The sequence below is a fragment of the Camelus dromedarius genome, chromosome 9 (assembly GCF_036321535.1).
Source record: "Camelus dromedarius isolate mCamDro1 chromosome 9, mCamDro1.pat, whole genome shotgun sequence".
Lineage (NCBI taxonomy): Eukaryota > Metazoa > Chordata > Mammalia > Artiodactyla > Camelidae > Camelus > Camelus dromedarius.
In genome coordinates, this window is record NC_087444.1 from 77548172 (window position 1) to 77570121 (window position 21950).

General features: G+C 44.6%; 1 protein-coding gene and 1 long non-coding RNA gene across 7 annotated transcripts in view; one reads left to right on the forward strand and one right to left on the reverse strand.

Annotated features, from left to right (window-relative positions):
- Window positions 1-15069, reverse strand: LOC135322127 (uncharacterized). Of its 6 annotated transcripts, none has more exons than XR_010382457.1 (5): window positions 14140-14897; window positions 10383-12222; window positions 7466-10152; window positions 6281-6382; window positions 1-1518 (listed from the first exon to the last, which is right to left on the reverse strand). It is a non-coding gene; the product is annotated as an uncharacterized LOC135322127 (long non-coding RNA). The 6 variants fall into 6 exon arrangements; XR_010382461.1 differs by having other exon boundaries at window positions 7466-7632; window positions 8563-12222; XR_010382458.1 differs by lacking the exon at window positions 14140-14897 and adding an exon at window positions 14941-15069 and having other exon boundaries at window positions 7466-12222.
- NLRP2 (NLR family pyrin domain containing 2) overlaps window positions 11970-21950 on the forward strand; it is a 17036-nt gene continuing 7055 nt past the window's right edge. Inside the window, exons 1-5 of the mRNA XM_064489877.1 lie at window positions 11970-12314; window positions 14817-15179; window positions 15441-16465; window positions 19985-20155; window positions 21126-21290. Of these exons, the coding sequence (XP_064345947.1) occupies window positions 11970-12314; window positions 14817-15179; window positions 15441-16465; window positions 19985-20155; window positions 21126-21290 (2069 nt within the window). The remainder of the gene's footprint in view (window positions 12315-14816; window positions 15180-15440; window positions 16466-19984; window positions 20156-21125; window positions 21291-21950) is intronic.

Consider the following 21950-nt stretch of genomic DNA (forward strand, 5'->3'; position numbering starts at 1 on the left):
TGGCCGCTTTCACACCATCGTGGTAGAGTTAGAGTTGCAACAGGAGCCAGATGGCTCTCAGATATTTACTATTTGGCCCTTGATAGAAAACATTTGCCAACCGCTGGTCTCCTGCGATTGTTCCCAAACTTCAATTTGACTAAGAATTAACGGGGGGTACGGGAATGGTGGAGGGGAAAGGTTAAAGATTGGCTCTGTGGCTTCTTCACTCAGCCAAGGACAGGACTTGGGAAACAGTATCATTTATAAAATTCCCAGCTGTTTCTAATACAGATAATTAAGAGACATCAACTTAAGAGAGATGGCTTTGGTACTGTGATTTTTCAAGCTTGGTTGCATATTCAGATCAACTAAAGAATTGTTTTAAATCCTGGGAACCAGATTTCTTCCTCCCACACTGCCACATTTTGATGAGATTAAGGTTTGATTTGATTCAATTGGAATGGGACCCCAGCAGTAAAATTCCTTAAGGCTCCCAGATTATTCCAAGGGGCAGCCAAGGTTGAGAACCAGTGATGTCGGGCAGAAGTCAGCGAACTGTTAATATAAATGGTGTGACTGTGTTCCAATAAAACTTTATTTATGTTGCCGAAGGATCGGCCCCATCCCTGACGAGCCAAATAACCCAGAGACAAGGTCTTGGAGCTTAGAAAAAAAACGAGGCAGCTTTATTGCTTTGCCGGGCAAAGGGGACTCACAGCAGGCTGGTGCCTTCAAAACTGTGAACCCACTTTGGGGGTGGGGTGGGGTGGGTATACAGCCAGAGCTCAAACAATAAAGCAGAACAATCAGCAGAATCATTTTCTCATCAGAAGACTCAGAATGGCGTCATGATGCCTCCAGGCGACCAATTCTATGGAGGCCAGAGGTTAGATCTCACGGTGTGGTCTTCTTGGTAATTCAGGCTATTTTGTAAGGTTACAGTCCTGTGACCTTCTCCCTGGGTATTGACTCAGAGACCAAGCATGATTACAGCTTTTGATGACTGGACTAAAGTAGAAACAGTAAGGTGAGTAGCTTTAGTTTTAACAGTGGGCCTGGAGCTGTGAGTAGCAGCCGGTCAGTCAGGTCAGTTGGCTGTTTAAGGGTGAGCTTACGGACAAGTGATCTGTTAGCCTAAGTGCGGCCGTTTTATCAATCCTTCACTTACAGAAACAGGAGACCGGCCCTCAGCCTGCAGTTTTACACCAGACCAGGGACTGGCAAAGGCTCACTCATGGGCCGAATCTGGCCCATTGCCTGTTTTGTAAACAAAGCTTTATCAGAGCGTCCGTGCTCATTTACATATTGCCTGTGGCTCCTTTTCCATCACAACAGCAAAGTCCAGTCTTTGGGGCGGAGAACTTGGAGAACTGTGGTGCACAGAGCCCGAAATACTTACTGTCTTGCCATTTACAGAGAAGGTTTGCCAAGCGGTGGTCTCGTGGGTGAAGAAAGTTAGGTGAGGGGGGAAGGTATGGCTCAGGGGTAGAGCACGTGCTGAGCATGACAAGGTCCCGGGTTCAATCCCCAGTACCTCTATTAAATAAATTAATAAACCTAATTACTCCCCCCTGAAAATAAATAAATAAATAATTTTTTAAAAAAACAAAGTTAGACAAAATACTCTGTAATAACGCATCCGGCCAGGTTATCCGAAATGCTAGCCCGCGGGGCCGTGGGAATTGGCAGGGTGAGCAGAAGCCAGTCACGGAGGCCACAGCAAAGGATCCGTGGGCACAAGGTGCAGACGGAGGACACAACCCAGCAGTCCGTACAGGATTATTAATTGTAGTCATCATCATGAACACCTTACGTATATACAACTAATATGTAAAAAATAAAATTTAAACACCCGCCATCCCTTTGGATAAAAAGACGTTGTAAGCACACATCGCCCCACGTGTTAGGAGCCACAAAACATTGCTTGGATTGAGCACCAAGTGGGCAGTGAAGTGAAGAGAAGGGAATCAGCTGAGGCCAGAATCTAACAGGTCTTGAAAATCCTGCTCAGTCTGGATTTTGCAGAAAAGGGGGTTGGGAATCCGGGAGCAGTTCTGAGCAGAGAAGTGACAGGATCAGAACAGCACCTGGAGGCCACCATGGAGACCGGCCAGGAAGGGAGGACCTGAGCAAGGGGAAGTTCATCTGAAGGCTGACAAAGGGACCCACATCAGAGGTCAGGTCCGAGCCCAAACGGAAAGGAAGGAGCAGTTCTCAGAGCTACCGGGAAGGTGGAAGACGGGCCGCACCACCTGACTGGCTGCTGTGGTTTGAGTGATAGGAAGAATCTCGGGAGGGCAGTTTGCAACATGCCTCTGAACAGAAGATGTGAGTCACATTTGACTCAGCAAGCCCGTTTTAGAAACTTGACCTCAAGAGATGGTTACCCAATGTGGAACTGTTTTCTCAGGAAATTCTCAGTTCAGTGTCCTTTAAATAAAAAAACACGCAGGTTGACCTGAACAAACAGACTGCCAGTTAATTCTCCAGCAAAAAAGGGTTTTATCTAGAATCAGCAGAAAATTGCGATTCAGGGCCTGCAACCACGGTGGGACACATGCAAGTTCTCATAGGGCTAAAGGAAACCACTTTTATAGAGGGGACAAGTTGAGAAGACTGTAGTAGACAGAGTTCATGGCTTTTCATTGGTTGAGTTGTTGCCAAGAAAGAAGAGGGGTCTTTCTTCTTCCTGTTGGATTCAGCCATCCTTGGAGGCTGTGAGAGTGCCCCCTTCTCATCTCCCAACTCTATCTGAGGTTTCTGTTTATTCATTTTTTCACACATGAGCACAAACACACAAGTACAGACACACACACACACCCCCGTGTGTACATGAACATTCACACAAATGTAAAAATTATGTAAAAGTAGAACATGGGAGTAATAAAGACAATGATGTACATAACAAAATAGGAAGCTATTCATTTATTTAAATCATACATATATTTATGTAATATTTAATAATATATACTAACATGTTACATATATTTGAATATGCATGTTTATACATTTATATTATGTATAATATATATACATGTAACATATTATGGTAATCTATTATATATATGTTTATAAGCATGATTTAAACGACTGAATAGTTTTCTATTTGGTCATAATTATATATAACATTCATATTAGTATATTTTCTATAGCTATATCTATAGATACAGAGAGAAAGAGGTGAAAAGTGTTCAGGATACAGTTTTAAGGGGAAAAACAGCAGGAAAAAGCATGTTCCACTGTTACTTCTGGATGGTAAGAAATAGAGAAGTTCTCACTCTGTTCTTAGAACTACCGTCTACCATTTGAATCAAAGATGTAACATTTCTATAAAAATAAATCTACTTTAAAATATTCATTGCCTCAGTTTTTCCATGTCTATGAAATTCTACATAAGAAAAGGAAAAAAATTTTTTTACAGGATGGCTAATTCACAGTATCTGTAAGAGCTACAATATTTAGCCATTAAAAGGATTTACCATGTATTACATTACTAACTAATACGGCTTACCTGGCCTCTGTGTGGAAGGGCCTGTGCTTGCAGTGTGTCAGAGTCTGCATAGGGTACAAGATCAAATATCTCCTTTTCTGGATTTACGGTAAAGAGAATGCCCACTTCACAAAAGTGATGCTCGAACATAGACTATTTGGGATTTAGGTAAAAATGAGAACTCTGCTCTGCAGGAAAATTAAAGCCTGGCAATCTCACCCAACCAGAGTATCTTTCAATGGGTCGCCACTCTGGTTTCATGTAAGGAACATAAAATGTTCCCACTGAACACGCCACCTCAATTTCCCTTGTTAAAAACACGTACTGCTACAGTAAGGAGGATTTTTATTCTCAAAAGCAGATATCCTCAAGTGTGAGCCATGCACCAGCTTCTTTTATCAGAGAAGCTTTCCCCAGACTTCCAATGTGGATCAACGTTGCTGGGTATAAAATGGTCCACCAGATGACTCTAACATATGTATTTCACAGACAATGTGTTGTGTCATTACCAACATGAAAACCTAAAGTGAAAATGGTTCACAAGTTGAAGGTTCCTGAGTTTATGGAACACTTCTCTGAAAACGGAGTCACTGAACATTTTCTTCCAGATTCATTCTTTGTTCCCTTGTTCTGTTGAGGATACCTCAGTCAACCCAGTGGCCAATATATCTTTCTCCTGCCATCATTGGGTCAAGAAAAATACACTTAACCTCCATTCCTTTTCTTTAGCTTGCCTAATTTTTTCACTAAAATGTTTGCCAACATCCCATCTCTTCTGGTTTTTTTTATTTTTTTATCTTTTGGTTGGGGAGGTATTTAGGTTTACCTGTTTATTTTTAGAGGAGGCACTGGGGATTGAACCCAGGACTTTGTGCATGCTAAGCATGTGCTTTATCACTTAAGTTATACCCTCCCCCCCCAATAATTTTGTTTCCTTCCAATTTTATTGACATATAATTGACATACAGTGTGTAATTGGGGGTGGGGGGCTCGGAGAGGTAATTAGTTTTTTTTTAATGGAGATACTGGGGATTGAACTCAGGACCTCATGCATGCTAAGCAAGCACTCTACCTCTGAACTGTACCCTCCTCGCAACATCTCATCTCTTCTGAGGCATGTTTATCTTTAAACAGAAATTTATAATAGCTTCCTTCTTCCATATACTGTTTAAAGCCATTACAAGTAGTACCTCATTTAAAATACTCTTATCCAAGCAAAACAAAATGACAACCTACAGAATGGGAGAAAATATTTGCAAATGATGTGACTGACAGGGGCTTAATTTCCAGAATATATGAACAGCTCATACAACTTAATAACAACTTAATACAACTTAATAACAAAAAAAAACCTAATCCAAAAATGCACAGAAGACCTAAACAAGCAATTCTCCAATGAAGACATACAAATGGCCAACAGGCACATTAAAAAAATGCTCACTAAAATATCACTATTTATCAGCAAAATGTGAATCAAAACTACAATGAAGTATCACCTCACAGCAGTCCAAATGGCCATCATTAAAAAGTCCACGAATGACAAATGCTGGAGAGGGTGTGGAGAAAAGGGAACCCTCCTACTCTGCTGGTGGGAATGCAGTTTGGAGCAGCCATTATGGAAAAGTATGGAGATCCCTCAAAAGACTAAAAATAAACTTACCCTATGACCCAGCAATCCCACTTCTGGGCATCTATCCAGAGGGAACTGAAAAAGACACATGCACCCCAATGTTCATACACTATATACAATAGCCAAGACACAGAAACAACCTAAATGCCCAGATCAACAGATGACTGGATAAAGATGTGGTATATTTATACAATGGAATACTACTCAGCCATAAAAAGAATAAAATAATGCCATTTGCAGTAACATGGATGGACCTGGAGATTGTCATTTTAAGTGAAATAAGCCAGAAAGAGAAAGAAAAATATCATTTGATATCACTCATATGTGGAATCTTAAAAAAAGAGGGAAAAAAAGGACGCTATGAACTCATCTAGGAAACAAAAAACAGACTTACAGACATAGTAAACAATCTTATGGTTACCAGAGGAGGAAGGGGGTGGGAAGGGATAAATCTGGGAGTTTGAGATTTCCAAGTGTTGGCTACTATATATAAAAACAGATTTTAAAGAAAAGTTTCTTCTGTGTAGCACAGGGAACTATATTCACTACCTTCTAATAACCTTCTATGAAAAAGAATATGAAAATGAATATATGCGTGTATATGCACGACTGGGACATTGTGCTGCACACCAGAAATTGACATACCGTATTCGATTTAAAAAATAAATAAAATACAATACTCTTATCCTGAGACTTTGTGGAGAAGTCCTCCTCGCTGCTGACTAACCATGAACACCCAGACGCAGCAGAATTATGTCCCCGAGCTGGAGGCCGCCGCCAGCCGCCTGGTCACGCGCACCTGCGGGCCTCGGCCACCCCGTGGGCTCCCACCCGCCAGGCGCGCGGGGCTCTGCAGGGCGCGAGCCGGCTGCGGAGAAGCGCGAGGGCGCCCCGCGTCCCCTTGCCGACGCCGAAGCGGTAGGGCGGCCGCGCAGAAGCCGCCCCCGGAGGAGGACACCACGGCAGCCGCCCCGGCCCCGGAGAAGAGCCTGACCCCGGTCCTCCTGGATCCGCCTGCCCTGAGTTCTGCCAACGCAGGCGCCCACCTCTGCGACCCTGGAGGGCCACGTCCCAGGTGAGCAGGTGACACGCATCAGCGAGATGACGACCACCTGGCCAGCCTCCGCAGGCGGGCGGCCCCAGGCCGGGCTGGGCAACTATCCCTCCCAGAGGCTCACCTGCCGCCAGGGCCCGGAGCGGAGCCCTCCGCCTTCCGCCCGCATCGAGATCTCTGCCGCAGTCTCTCCAGCAAGGAGGCAGCTTTCTCACCACCCTGAAACCTTCACCCAAGGCGTGGTACAAATGGAAACAAACCAAAAAAAAAAAAAAAAAAAAAAAAAAAAGTTATTTTTGCAGAGGGAAAATAAAAGCTAGGCTGTGAGAAAGAAAAAAAAGTATCTGAATAGAACGAACGGTTTGTAGTCTAATTCTTAGATTTTCTAAAGAAATTGTTCCTAACTTTGTGTCTCACCTGGGTACACTGAGTATCTGACAAGCTGTGTTTTCTCTGTCAAGAAGGATAAACGCACCCATCCATGAAACGTTGCACAGTTTTAGGGGTTTGGTGACTTCTCTGAAGTCATTCTGGTACCGGATTAAACTCTGTTGGTCTAAAGGTGTCTTTGGTTTTGCTGAGCAGAGCACTAAGAACCTTGACCATATTGTATTGTGTTCCCCCCACCAAACCCCCAAACTCATGATAAAATTGCTTTTCCTGGTTTTCAAGTTGGTGTCATGCCATCGGCCTGAACTGTGAAATTCATCTTTGTGTCTCCCATTAGGTGGCTACTGAGAACACTATTACATCACACGCTGACCTCTTTATGAAGACTTTAAAGAGAAATGTCTTTCTGGTCTTTTTTTTAAATTTATTAAAATATTTTTTTTTACTTGGGAGAGGTAATTAGGTTAACTTACTTCTTTGTTTTTAGGGGAGGTGCAGGGGGTTGAACCCAGGCCCTTGTGTATGCTAAGCAGACACTGTACCACTCGAGCTACACCCTCCTCCCTTGGTCTTAGTGTTAGAAATAAGTGTTTCACTTGGGTAATTGGCTTGTTTCTGCCTTATGGGGACTGTAAATGATGTAACTAATTAAGTTTCCTTTTCTGACTGCCTGCCAAAAAGCTTAGAGCCAAATTTGTAGTCCACCCAGAGAAAATGAGTGGGATTGTATAAGCATTTGGTATACACTTCATTCCTGCTTCTCCTGTTACTGATTCTTTCCTTGGTGTATTTTCTGGATTCTTTTAAGCCACCTTAAACTCTCTTGGGAACAAGGTTGTGTGTAAACAGATAAATAAAGTAAACTTCAAAATGCATATTTAAAAATAAAATAAAGTAAAGTAAAATAAAATACTCTTACCCTATGAGGCAGGCACTGAGGCGCAAAGGTGAGGAAACTTGACCGAGCTGGCACAGCCTAGGTGGGTGCAGAGGGATGAACGTCCTTCTCCGAGCACTGTGACCTGAATGGCAGCTCTTGCTGTGTTGATTCTCAGGTCTGAAGGTTCAAGGTTTATCTCCCTTTTACTATGGGACATGATATCAAGAATGTGAAAGAAATAACCCCATGCCAGGAGACCAGTCCTTTGGAACCCTTAACCTTCCTCCCTTTTAAAGCCAGAGGTCACTTTCCTGTCCTTGGGTCTAGACCTAGCCCATATGGCAGCCACTGGACACACGTGGCTCCTGAAAACCAGAAACGTGGGTTATCTAAGTGGAAATGTGCCATGAGTGTGAAATACAGATCAGATTTTGAAGCCTTAACACCAAATGTTGAAGATAAAATACCTCAATTATTTTTATACTGACTACATGCTGAAATAGTATTTTGGATACACTGGGTTCAATATATCATAAAAAATTAATTTTATCTGGTTTCTTTTACTTATTTAATGGAGCTATTATAAAATTTAAAATTATACACGAGGCTTATATGACTTGCCTGTTGTATTATTTTATTGTGTTAAACTTACCGTGTTCAGTTCACTGTAGAGTATACCGTGTTGGTTAGGAGACTTCAATTTTGAGCAGATAGAGAGGGGTGGGGAGAGGTGGACACAGATACAGATATGTTGGTTCTAAAACATGAAAACTTCAAAACCCTAATGTTTAATTGATGTATAGTTGATTCACAGTGTTGTGTTAGTCTTGAGCATGATGATTCAGTTATACATATACATTCTTTTTCATTACAGGTTATTACAAGCTATTGAATAGAGTTCCCTGTGCTGCACAGCAGGACCTTGTTGTTTATCTATTTTATATTTAATAGTCAGTATCTGCAAATCCCAGACTCCTAATTTATCCCTCCTCCCCTTTCCCCTTTGGCTACCATAAGTTTGTCTTCTATGTCTGTGCGTCTGTTTCTGTTTTGTAAATAAGTTTATTTGTTTCACTTTTTAAGATTTCACATTTAAGTGATATCATATGATATTTGTCTTTCTCTTTCTGACTTACTTCACTTAGTATGATAATCTCAAGATTCATCCATATTGTTGCAAATGGCATTATTTCATTCTTTTTTATGGCTGTGCTATAAAACTTCTTTATCCAGTCATCTGTCAATAGGCATTTAGGTTGCTTCCATGTCTTGGTCATTGTAAATAGTACTGCTATGAGCATTGGGGTGCATGTCTTTTAGAGATAGAGTTTCTTCCGGATACATGCCGAGGAGTGGGATTGCTGGATCATATGGCAACTCTATTTTTAGCTTTTTAAGGAATCTCCATACTGTTGTCCACAGTGGCTGCACCAAACTGCATTCCCACCAGCAGTGAAGGAGGGTTCTGTTTCCTCCACACCCTCACCAGCATTTATCACTTGTGGACTTTCAACACCCCGAATCTCGAAGTCTTATTACCTGCCTACAAAAATTAACGTTATCAGTGTGAAACTGATGAAGTAGGCTCTTGGTGCTCCTCTTGCATTTAACGTGTCTCCTACTCAGTGTGAAATACGGATGGATTTTAATGTATCTGGTTTGACAGGAGGCAGCTCATCACAGCTGAAGGTTCTAAGCAGTGGTTGTCAAGCTTGGCTACAATTACAATCATCTGGGGATCTTTAAAGAACCCCGATGTCTGGGCATCGGCAATCTGACTTATAAATCAGAATGTCTGAGCATTGATACTTTGAAATAATGCCCCAGGGAAGTGTTCAACATGCGGCAAAGGTTGGGAACCGCTGGTCTGGGAGAATTTGACGTTCCAGTTGAGGAAATGGGCTCCACCTGTCAGTCATCACGCAGGAAGTTCTCTGCGATGGGATTGGGCCCCAAGGGCCAATCACAGAGCTTGGGAATAAAGAGAAACTCTTTTACAGGCGGTTTTCTGTGCCTGTAGCACTCAGCCGGGGGTAGGGCCGAGTGCTGGAGAGGTGAGTAACAGCCCTGCTTTTTCACTTCGTGTCTTACTTTATTCAACTAAGTCTCTAAATAAAAATTCTTCCTTCCTTTCTTCGAATGTTTGAATGTCAAACCTTTAAAGGATTACTGAGGTTTCAAGTCAAACTCCTCTTTGTGCAAAGACAGAAACTCTTGGAGGGGAGCCCCCGCCAATGACTCCTTCTATAACTTTAAACAGGTTTTTTTCTCTCTCTCTTGCTGAAACTCGGCTTCCCGAAGTCACTGAAATATGAATATAAATTGGATTAACTTCACCCAAATGAGAACAACGCAGAATAACACATTTTGTGTGTAAACGCCTCGTGCTCTCAAGGGTGCAGAGACTCTTGACAGTGAGTTCGTGGGGTGGCATGTGGTGCTGGTATCTGATCTCTCACTCTCCCTAAAGCTGTGTCTAATCTCTCACTTCTCTCCAGTCGTTTCTAGCAGGAGCTTTCTACACTCACGCCTCCAAGTCACAACAACTCACGCATGTTTCAGTCCTTGCAGTCCCGCTTCCTACCCAACCATTGTCCTGAAACTGCTCTTCTGGAAATCTTGTCTGCTAAATACAAAGGATATGGGGGGTCTGTCTCTGGCAGGTCTCCGTAACGTGACTGATTCATTCTCTTATTAGAGGTGTCCTCGTACAAATCAAACGCGTTCTAATTAAAGACAAGAAGAACAAGATTAGCAGTAAGAATTTCCCCACTGCACTGCGATGCAGATACCACCACCGAATGTCTGGGGGACATTGCTATTTCCATGTAAGGCTCTCTTAGTTCCTGAAATTAGAGTCATGTTGCATGTATAACTTTTCTCTTTTCTGCTGTAATTACAGAATAAGTATTGTATAATAATTACCAACCTTGAAAACCCATCAGTATTGACATACCTCACTTACTGTCTCCCAGATTAACCAAGCAGTTTGTTCTGTGTTCGATCAGTTGACTTTTTTCTCTTCTGAATCATCCTGGTTTAGCACATGATTACTAAGGATGTTAGGGTGATACCTATTTGAATCAATTAGCAGAGGAATTGAGATCACAGGTTCTGAAGTAAGCCTGCTTTGGTTAGAATATTCGCTCTACACTTTTCATCTGGATGAAAATTGGCACTCACTTAACCTCTCTAAACTCCCCTCGTGTTTTAAAGGATTGTCTTTACACAAGACCTCATTTAACCCTTTCAACAAGGGCGAAGCTGCACGTTTAACACTGGCTGGCACGTCCATGGCACTAGGAGGTGGGGGACTAATGGCCATCATCTCTTTTCAAAAGGGAAGAAGTGTGAAATCTGCTTGTAAATGTGATCTGAAGACAAACTTGAGAGCATAGGGCCCAGAGAGACTCTGCAAACTAGAAAAAAAAAAAAATCAAGGCATTAAGGCTCTCAAGCTTAGCATGCACGAGGTCCTGGGTTCAGTCCCCAGTACCTCCATTAAAATAAATAAAGAAATAAACCTAATTGCCCCTCCCAAAATTTAAAAAAAAAACAAACTTTATCTCCTACAAATTCGCATAAGTGGCAGCTCCTACTCGTCATCTTCTCAGCTGAAATAATCTTTCCTCCAAGAAGTCCCTGGTCACGTGATCCAAAATCACCTTCTACTTTTCTGTGTTACTTGTCCTCATATTTTTATGTCACTTGCTTCTGTTTGAATTTGCTCGTGAGGTGTCCACTTCTTCCCCACCCAACCTGTGTACTCAAACTGGGTATAAACACCAAGTAGGCAGGGTTCTTACCCATCTTTACAGCTGCCACTTCAGTTCTAAACTTGTTCTTGGCATCCAAGAGAATCTTTTATTGGAACAGATGAATGCCCACAGACACTTAATGAGGTGGGTGACAGTGTATTTGACTGACAATTGGAAATTCAAGCTCAGGACCCTTTAGGCTCAAACACTCAACTATGAAAGGACAAGGATTTCAAATCCAAGTCTGTTGGGGTCAGGAAATGATTTTCTTTTTAAGCAACAGTAAATTAAGGAGGCATTCCACTTAACTGCATGGTGGTGAATATCTGCTAAGATATTTTCAACTCAAGATCCTCATTTAAAAGTCAAGCCCCATAAACATCCTAAGATAATGACATGTCAAGTTGCTACTAAGAGTTAAAATCAATGGTTCTCATTAGCTCATTTGTACATCAAATTGACTGAAAAAATGGCAGATGATCTGCTGCAAACAGGAGACCCAGCACCACGGACTTCTACCTAACTTAGACACTTCTGTCTTCTCCAAAGGGTCCCAGGCTCTCAAAACATGAACTGCTGTGTCAAGCCAAGAAAGACTTCTGTGTGGGTTTTACCTCTTCTGGGGGTTTGTTCTTAAAGCAGCAGGTGAGGCAGTGAGACTAGCGCATTTCCTGACACAGGAGCTGTCAGCATTTGAGACAGGGGTACCAATCCACCGTCTCTTTCCATTTCTTCCCTTGAAACTTCTTTAATGCCAAAAGCTCAGATCTCACTCGTAGGTCAAGATGCTACCTTCTGCACAGCTGGGTTTCCACCTGCAACCTCTTCTGGAGCAGCTCCACCAGGACGAGTTGAGCAAATTCAAAGCTCTGCTGAGGACCCTTTCTCTGAAAGATGAGTTCCAGCACATCTCCCCGACGGAGGTAGAGGAGGCTGACGGGAAGCAACTGGCAGAGATTCTCACCAACCGCTGTCCCAGCTGTTGGGTGGAGACGGTGACCATCCAGGTCTTTGACAAGATGAACCGAACAGATCTGTCTGAGAGAGCAAAGGATGAACTCAGGGGTAAGCAGAAACAAGTCCACACAGTCTCCTGGGAGAAAGGAGTAATGGTCTCCATGGTGTTAGAAGTACAGAAATAACAGTGAGCCTTGGGGAGGTTACCTGTTCTAAACACAAGGGCTAGACCTTCATAAAGTCCAGTGGTGTCTTTCCTGGTTCTTATCTTCTGGCTACTTCTACTCCTTCCAAGTATTATGTACCTACCCTGGCTGCCTTACCGTACATCCCTTCCCCTGTTCAAGGCTTTCTGAAATGCATTCATGGTCCCACTTTTTTATATGTCCTCCAAAATCTTAAATTATTATATACCCTCTGTTTTATTTTCAGTTCCCACTTATGTTCCCTTCCCCCACATAACATGTCTTTAAACATTCTCTCCCCTCATCCTCTTTTCTCAGCAAATATTTAAAATATCTCTATTTCCTATAATTTTTTAATTGCCAATTTTATTCCAACCAGGGGTCCGTTTTTAGCTTACTGTCCCCTGTCCTCAATGGGCAGGTAGGGATTTTAGCCCCTAGCTGGCCTCTGGAGACTGCAAATTGGAAAATAGCATGAAGGAACTCGGAGGGTTACATATCTAGTGTCTAGGCTCTGACAAGCACAAATGTCTTCCTCCTCCTTTTTCAGGAGCATCTTTAAAGTCACTTCTGGAAAATAAACCTCCATCAGTAGGTAAGTTACCTGATTTACACACTTTTTTTTCATGTGGGATTTTGGAATTCAGGGACTTGTTTTAATTAGACAAGATGCAGTGCTGAGCACTAGGAATGCAAAGAAGTGTAAGACCTCACCTCCGCTGTCGTCCCGGTGGGCAGCAGGAAGACGTGGGACGCCACAGTGAGGCAGTGTTTATAGTAGAAATGAATACATACATACAAATGTAGGGGAGAGTGAGTGAGCGTCCCCTTGGAATCTGGATAAGCTGGATTTTAGAGGGACCTAAAGCAAAGCCAGGGTTGGCAAACCAACACTCACAAACCAAACCCAGCCTGCCATGTGCTTTTGTAGATCCTACAAGCTAAGAATAGTTTTTATACTTTTAAATGGCTGGGGTGAACAATCAAAAGAATATTTTATAGCCTACAGAAATCATAAGAAATTTAGATTTCACTGTACACAAAGTTCTGTGTGCACACAGCATGGTCATTTGCTTATATATTACCTGTGACTGTTTTTGTCCTTCAAGGGCAGAGATGAGCAGCTGCAACAGACTGTGTGGCCCATTAAGCAGAAAATATTTACTCTCTACTCCTTTGCAGGGGGAAAAAAAAAAAGATTGCTAATCCTGGCCAAAAATTTTTTGAATTAGTGATTTTCAACATTCTCTCTTGCCATCACCAGTATCCTTAAAAATAAGTTGGGCTCAGGGCAATAGCAGAGAAGGGGATGGTTTTAAAAGTGAAGACACAGCCATCCATACCTAAACCCCCAATGATCTGGCTACATCGATTGATACACAGATATGTTCAATGTCCTACAACGATGACCTCACTGTCAAAGGTAAGTTGACGACCTATTAGATCCAACACTTGGCAATGCTTTAAGGAAAAGCACCTGCCACGAAGTTGATATTCAATTAAATGTTCTAAGTAAACTAGCACCAGAGTTCTTTGCTTAAAATCTTACCCTTAGCAACATGACATGACTCCTACATGATCATTTTTCCTCAGTTATTTCAGAGCACCTGCTCTCCTGCTTAATCTTCAAAATGCATGATTGGCTGGCCACTTGCCACTCATACTGGACCTTGCTGATTCACTTGGAGTCTTACCAGCTATTTATGTGCCAAAGACTTCCCAGAGGATATCCTCAGATCAGCATTTCCCCAAAGTTCAGATGTTCATACCCGACTGCCTCCTGGATATCTTTTCAGAAATTCCACAAACTCACTTCTTCATTATCCAGTGTGCAGCTTGAAATATTTCTTCCCCCATCATGATTCCATCGTGTTCCTGCGTTCCTTCCCAGGACAGTGTAACTTCACCTAGCATGTCAGAAACCGGGGAAGTAGTCCATGGAGGCTTCCTGGTGCGTTCAGGAAAGGAGCAATTGTCTGTGTGTGCCCATTTCTCTCACCACAGGTTCCTGAACTGCACGGAAATTCACTTGCCAGAAAAGGCAATGAGATCATAGTGGGACAGTTCAGTGGGAAAGAGAGACAAGTAGTTTCAGTAAAGCACACGGAGTTTCCACAGAGCAAGTGCTTCTTGTTACGATTCTACAGCGGAGAGGCATGTAACTTGTTTTAGGGAGCCATTCGCTCTGTGCACAAACCCAGCGGTTGCACATCCCAGCACACGTTGTGGGCAAGGAACTTAGATGCGCTTCTGGACTCCTTTAATATCATATTTCAAAGAAGTCCCCTTCCTTTGTGTCAAGCCCACGTTAACTTGTATTTTGCAGAGCTAACACAAACGCAGGGAGGAGGCGCCACACACCCAGGAGAAACAAAAGGAGGTTCGGGAGAAGAGCCAGGGCTGTATCGTATCTACCTGCAGCGAGTTTGGTGGCAGGTGGTTCCTTACAAACCTGTCTTCTCCTGTTTTTCTTTCCTTCTTAACACAAAGTGTGTTTTCTTAATGAATCACCAGCTCTCTCCTGTCTGTCCCCTACCTCGTATCCCTGAAGGTAAACAAGATAAATACAGAAATACATTGAAGAAGAAGTTCGGGCAAATCGGGAAGAACTTACGGCCGGGACCCAGTGAAAATGTCCACGTTGCCACGCAGAGATGTGAGGCCCTGATCCCATTCTGGAATCCTCAGATGCTCGCAGGGCCGTTTCCACACACGGTGGTGCTGCACGGTCCCGCGGGCGCTGGCAGAACCACGCTGGCAGAGCGGCCGATGCTGGACTGGCCGCGGGACAGCGCGGCGGAGACCTCGGGCCCCGCCTCCCGCCTGCGCTGCGGGGCGCTCGGCCGCGGGGGCGCGCGCACGCTTGCAGAGCTGCCGGCCGAGGGCCGCCCGGCTCCGCGCGGCGCCGGCCCGGAGGCGCTCGCCCGGGCGCGGAGAGCCCCGCGCCTCGCCGACGGCTCTGACGGGCTGAGCGGCGCCGGGGAGCGGCGGCGGCGGCAGCCGGCGCCCGTCCCGCTGGGGCGCCCGCCGACGCGGCAGGGGGCTCCCAGGGCCGCGCTGCCGGCCACCACGCGCGCGGGGGCCCCGCGGCAGCCCCGGCTCTTGGCTGAGCAGCCGCTCCTCGCGGAGGTCGAGGGGCTCTCGGGGCCGGACAGGAAGGCGCGTTTCCCGCAGCGCGCGGCAGACGAGGCCCGCGCCGCGCGAGCTCCGGACCCGCTGGGGGGCGGCGCCGGCCTGCTCCGCGTGGGCGCGGCGCCCGCCGCGTGCGGGCCCGTCTGCGCGCGCCCGGCCGCCTCCCGCGCCTGCGGCTCCTCCGCCGCCGCCGCCGCCGCCGCCGCCGCCGCCGCCGCCGCCGCCGCCGCCGCCGCCCCGCGCCTGCCGCTCCTCCGCCGCCGCCCCGGGCGCGGCCTCCGGGCGGCGCTGCGGGCCGCGGGCCCCCTGGCTGCCCAGGGCGCCTGGGCGCAGACGTCTGTGTTTGGCGGGCAGGAGCTCCGGAGGCTTGGGGTGGGGGAGGCCGCCCTGCGGCCCCTCCTGGACAGGAATGGTCTGCAGGAGAGCCAAGACCACGGGGGCTGCTGTTCCTTCGTCCGCCTCAGCGTCCAGCAGCTTCCTGCCGCCGCGTTCTGTGCTTTGGAGGCGGAGGACGAGGAGGAGGAGGAGGAGGAGGAGGACGAGAGCAGCCCCAGCTGGGACATTGGGGATGTTCAGCAGCTGCTGTCCGGGGAAGAAAGGCTGAAGAGCCCCGCCCTGACCCAGGTGGGGTGCTTCTTATTTGGCCTCCCCGGGGAAAAGGGAGCCAAGGCGCTGGAGACGGTCTTTGGCTGCCAAGTGTCAACAGAGGTCAAGCGGGAGTTACTGAAATGCAGATCAGTGTCCGACGGGAATAAAGCCTGCTCCTCAACGGCGGACACGAAGGAGGTTTTGTACTGTCTCTACGAGTCTCAGGACGAGCAGCTTGTGAAGGAGGCAGTGGCCCAGGTCAAGGAGATTTCTATTCACTTGACAAGTACATCTGAAATGATGCAGTCTTCTTTCTGCCTTAAACGTTGTCAAAACTTGGAGAAAGTTTCACTGCAGGTGGACAAGGGGATATTCCTGGAGAACGATACTGCGCTGAAGCCAGACACTCAGGTTGAGAGGTAAGAACTTACTTTTTGCTTTACTAGTTCTCCCATCACTAACCTCATCCCCTGCGCCATTAAGAAGAGACCGGAAAGTCCTATTCCCTCTTACTTAAGGTCAGTACGTTCCCACTTGTGGCCTTTTGTCCCACCAACTTAACATTCAAGGCAGGAAGTATAATGTTGTAGTTGGGAATGGGGTCTTTGGGAGGGTGTAGCTCAGTGGTAGAGCTCATGCCTAGCATGCACGAGGTCCTGGCTTTAATCCCCAGTACCTCCATTAAATAAATAAACAAGCCTAATTACCTCCTCCAAAAAGAAAAAAAAAAAGTCAGTATGACCAAAATCGATCAGATTCAGTGCAATTCCTGTGAAAGCAATGGCACCAGAGCTTGTTTTGAGACCTGCCTCCTTTCTTCCTCAGCTGAGCCCGTTCTGCAAACATCCCAGCCTGTTGCGGTCTGCGTGCTGGCTGTGTAGATGTGGGGAGATGCATGAAGTGGTTGTCCCATCTTGGGCATGACTGCTAGAAAAGCATTAAAGATTTGTGTCAGAGGTTGAGCTTACAAAATTCCTGAAATCTGCACCTCACCCGTGATCACGGAGGGTCTCCTCATGGGAACAGACTTAGATTGTGGGATGGCCCCAGTCAGTTAAGAGTCTTTGTTTTTCTTGATTTTGGCCCAAGTGACATCAACCGAGCTCATACAGAGTTTCCAAATATTGCTTCTAACCTTGTGGCTGCTGGAAATGTGTCACCTTCCATGTTGAGATGAAGCTATGGGCTTCAGGAGAGAGTGCTTGACTGGGATTAGGACTCAGGTCTGTTGTCCTATGAAATCCTGTGGTCACAATCCAAAACCCCCACCTCGTGGTGATAGGGAACGTACCCCAACGTACTGATGTTTGTCTTATCAACACATCTCCCCCTCACCCCCAGGTTATTATCTGAAAGAATCTGAAATCCTTATGCATGTTTATTGGACCAGAATAAAGTGTTCTCATTACCTACCTCTGCATATGCCCTCAACATTCCCTCACGTTCATTCCTTCACCACTTAGTAAACAGTCAGAAACTTGAGTTACCCCCCAGGGGACGTTAGGACCGAGATAGCTTGGCACCACCCCTTCCCTACCTTACAGATCACCAGCAATCCACAGACCTTATGCCTTTATCCACATTCTGATTTTTTTCCTTCTCTCACCCAAATGTTTAGACAGGCCTGCCTTCTACTTGATCTAAATCTTTCCTCCGCAGGAGGGTTATTTAAGAGATCTTTTAAATGAAAAATTGCACCAATAACCGCCTCTCTTCCATCCAAGATCCCAAGTCAAAATAGTCTCTATTTGTGTTTCTTTCCGACCTTGGGATGGCTAAGACCAGTGCGGGTGCCAGTGCTCAGTGGTAGTTACTGACCATAGCTTGGTTGCCTGGTTCCTGGAGCTCCTGTCTGGGAAGAAGTAAAAGGCAACGGACATCTTTAGGGTTGCTTATGATGGTTCTGATCTGTAACACAAGCTCATTTTTTTTCTTTTTTGCCGCTTTCCTGCTATTCTCTCCATCAGAGCAGGCCTGTCGCAACGATGATCTATAACTCCTAAGATGGTTAAATCATAAGACAGTTTCTGGCTGAATCACTTTTATCAGTAGCTGAGTCATAAGCAGGGAAAGCTCTCGTTAGCAGCTTGACTATCTTATCTTGGTAAGACCGTTTCTAACACTTAAGTGTATACTGTCTTAAAACTTTTTTCCCAGCACATAGAAACAGTGCTCTTTGAAAAGTCCCACACGCTGGGTTGATAACAGCTTTTCCTCCTCACCGTGTCCCAAGATTTACAATAAGGTCATTTATTTCTAATGTGTCTTTCATCAAGGCAAGCATCACTAGTAAAACCAAAAGGATAACCCAGTCTTAAAACAGCCAGGGGCACTAGAGCTGAGAAAATCTAAGCTCTGTCTGATTTCTTTTTTCTTCTTTTATATCAAATCACAAAATGTCTACTTTGTGTGGAATTGGTATTCAGTCAAGCCTACTAATGGAGCTTCTTGCATTTAGAGACTGTTTACTTCTCCAGGCTCTTTCGAACCTTAGGAAGACAGTCGCGCTGACATATAAAATTACCCTTCCACGTAGTGCCTTGATAAGAACATCCCCAAAACATGATCTTGTGTAATCTTGCCCTCCTGCAGGAGGAAGGACAGTTGTTCTTCAGAAGGTAGAGTCGCCGAGTGGCCCAGAGGGTTGGAGGCAGTTTTGACAATAATAATTTGATTATTCAGATAAAATTGTATGCCCTGGAAATTGACCACCTTGATTTGAAACCAGCTTAGCTCAGTTACAAGCTGGCAGGACGTGAGCACAGGTCTCGGAATCGTACTGTCTGGCGTTGAGTTCTGTCTCTGTTAGTAGCTGTGTGACGTGGGGCGAGTTAGAGCCTTTCTGTGCCTGTGTTTCATTATCTCCAAATAGCCGTGGTACCTACTTCCGAGTAGGATGTTTTAAATGCATCTAATTCTAAAATTGTTCAGGGTGCTTGCAAGAGCTTAAACACTAGCTGCTTCTTTCGACTACATTTCACTCTGTTTTTAGACTTACAAGGTTACTTTTATTCCCTGCACACTTGCACTTTATTTATTCTTCTGCATAAGAATCTTCCAATATTAGACCACTCCTTAGGTTACACAGTATCCCCCAGTCAATAACGGAAATGTTTCAACTTTCTGACACATTGTGGTTTCAGGTACCCTCACCATTTTCATTAAAACCAAAATATTTTATGATTACAAATATCGCATATGTACATAGAAAATTAAAACAATATTGAAAAATATAAACAAACCATGTCATCCACATAAATCCTGCCACCCAGAAACAATTACCAGAACAGAATAAACATGCTTTGAGAAATCTGTGTAGATAAATATGTAACTACTTAAAGATTATATTTTCTCAAGTTTTTATATACATTTTATTTTTTTAAACATTTTTATTGATTTATAATCATTTTACAATGTTGTGTCAAATTCCAGTGTAGAGCACAATTTTTCAGTTATACATGAACACACATGTATTCATTGTCACATTTTTTTTCTCCGTGAGCTACCATAAGATCTTGTGTATACCATTTTAGGTCAGCAAATAGAGTTGTAAGTTAGCTTGAGAATATTACTTATAATGGATATGCCATCAGATATTCAAATATCCTCTATGGACATGTGTTATTACTGTTAACTTTTTATCAATGACATATATTGATCTCAATCTTTGATCAATGTTATGCTTAGAATTTTGACTTACTCTAATCCTCTGTTAGATTGATGTACAGAAAGTTTAAGTTTTGTCCAGTAATGTCCTAGGTGTTGAGCTGTCTGATATTGGTGCTAAATTGATTAAATTCATCCAACTTTCAGAGTCACCCTTGCTTCCTGGGGGTGTATGCCCATAGAAACCCTACACGTGTTCACGGTACTGGACAAATGTTAGTTTTCTCTCCGGCAACATTTGGTAAATTCCAAATTTTGTCTCTCTCCTGTAGGTCCCTGAATGATCAACATATTCTTCCTTTCTGGGTGGACCTTTGTTCCGTGTTTGACTCAAACAGGAATCTGACATTTCTGGACATCAGTCAGAGCTTCCTTAGTACCTCATCAGTGAGGGTTCTTTGTGAAAAAATAGCCTCTGCTGCCCCGAGTCTCCAGAAAGTGATGTAAGTAGAAGCCAGGTCCTGACTTAGTCGTGCCCTGGGGCACGACCGAACGCCTTACGTTTTTTAATGTTGGTGCAATGCTTGAATTCCTGTCGCAGCCTCCAACCAGGCACTCGAGACACAGGGAATTGCTTGGGGTCTGAATAGCTGCGTAGTTACAAGGGAAGATGCCTTGAGAGCCTGAGGTTGCAGATGGCAGGCGCTGTTCTGAATGCAGCTGGTGGTGTCCTTGGGGGTCCAGTTCAGAGAAAGGGCAGGTTCTCAGTGACGCAGCGGCTTGTCTGAAACCAGCTCCTCGATGGCTGCCTGACTCTGATTTTGGACATCTGAGCTGTGACCACTCCATTATAATTTCCGTTTGTCCTCAAGGACATAGCGCTCGTGAAATGTGCCCACTGCTAACACTTCAGGGAAAAAAGATCCTGCCATTCCTTACCGCTCTCAAAAAGCCGTGGAGGAACAGCCTTTGTCTGAAGTGACTGCTTGTGACTGACTTTCCTTTTGCACAAATGAGACGACTAGAGAAATTGGAGCCTCCAATCATTTCTAAAATGAGATTTTAGTCAAGTAGCACAAAGTTTCAGCTACGCAGGATAGGTTCTGGAGATCTAGTGTACTACATCGTGATGGCAGTTAACATTACTGCGTTGTATACTCGGAATTTGCTAAGAGGGTTAATTTTAAGTGTTCTCACCATGAAAGAAAAGAAGGGAACGGTAACTTTGTGAGGTGGTGGCTGAGTAAACTAGCTTCACGGCGGTGATGGATTTCACAAGGCACGTGTATATCAAAGCATGACGTCCTGCACCTTAAATATACACAATTGTTATTTGTCAGTAAGACCTCAACAAGGGCAGAAAATATGAAAAAAATCATTTCTAACATTTAAACACATTGCAGTTCTTCGTTTTCTATGTATGCAATATAAGTATGGAAACTCAACATCTCGCCTCCGTCTTCTTCTCCCTAGCCTCAAAAATCTCTCCCCAGCTGACGCTTACCGGAACATCTGCCTCGCTTTGGGAGGTCTTGAGACTCTAACACATCTGACCCTTCAAGGAAATGACCAGGACGATCTGCTTCCCCCGTTGTGTGAGGTCTTGAGGCACCCAAAATGCAATCTGCAATATCTCAGGTAAAGTTATCTCACCATTGCTGAAAACCCTCAGCATAGGAACAGAGCTGCCACAAGTCTGTACAGCAATTCTGTGTAAATCAGAAAAAAAAAAAAAAATCCCTTACCCTAATTGGACACAGTACTACTTAAGGCACGTGTCCAAGAACAGAAAATGAGCTAGAGCTTAGTTTCCACTTACACTGATCGTTGGACAACCTGGACGACCATACATAATGTCCCTGAGTCCAAATACACATGATGTTCCAATGAAGGTTCATTTGCTCGTGATGAAGAATATATATCTCCAGGAATAGAATATGGGTACCGTGTTGCACAATATGCTTGACTGGCTGGATTTCTAGATAAGTGGTTCTTGATGTGTGGTCTCCAGACCAGCAGCAGAAGCAGCGCCTGGGAACTTGTTAAAATCCGAATTCTTAGGTCCCAGCCAGATCTTCTAAATCAAATTCTGGGTATATGGCCCAAAATGTGGTTTTAATGCATCTTCCAGGTGATTGAAGACACCTTGAAACGAGGGTCACGCTACATCCAGAGTTTCTGAGAGTTTGCGTTTCTGGGCGGCTGCCAGGTGGTGCCGATGCAGCTGGCCCAGGGGCCACACTGTGACAAGCACTGCTCCAGAACATTTAGTCCAGAATTAACATAATGGAGTGAGAG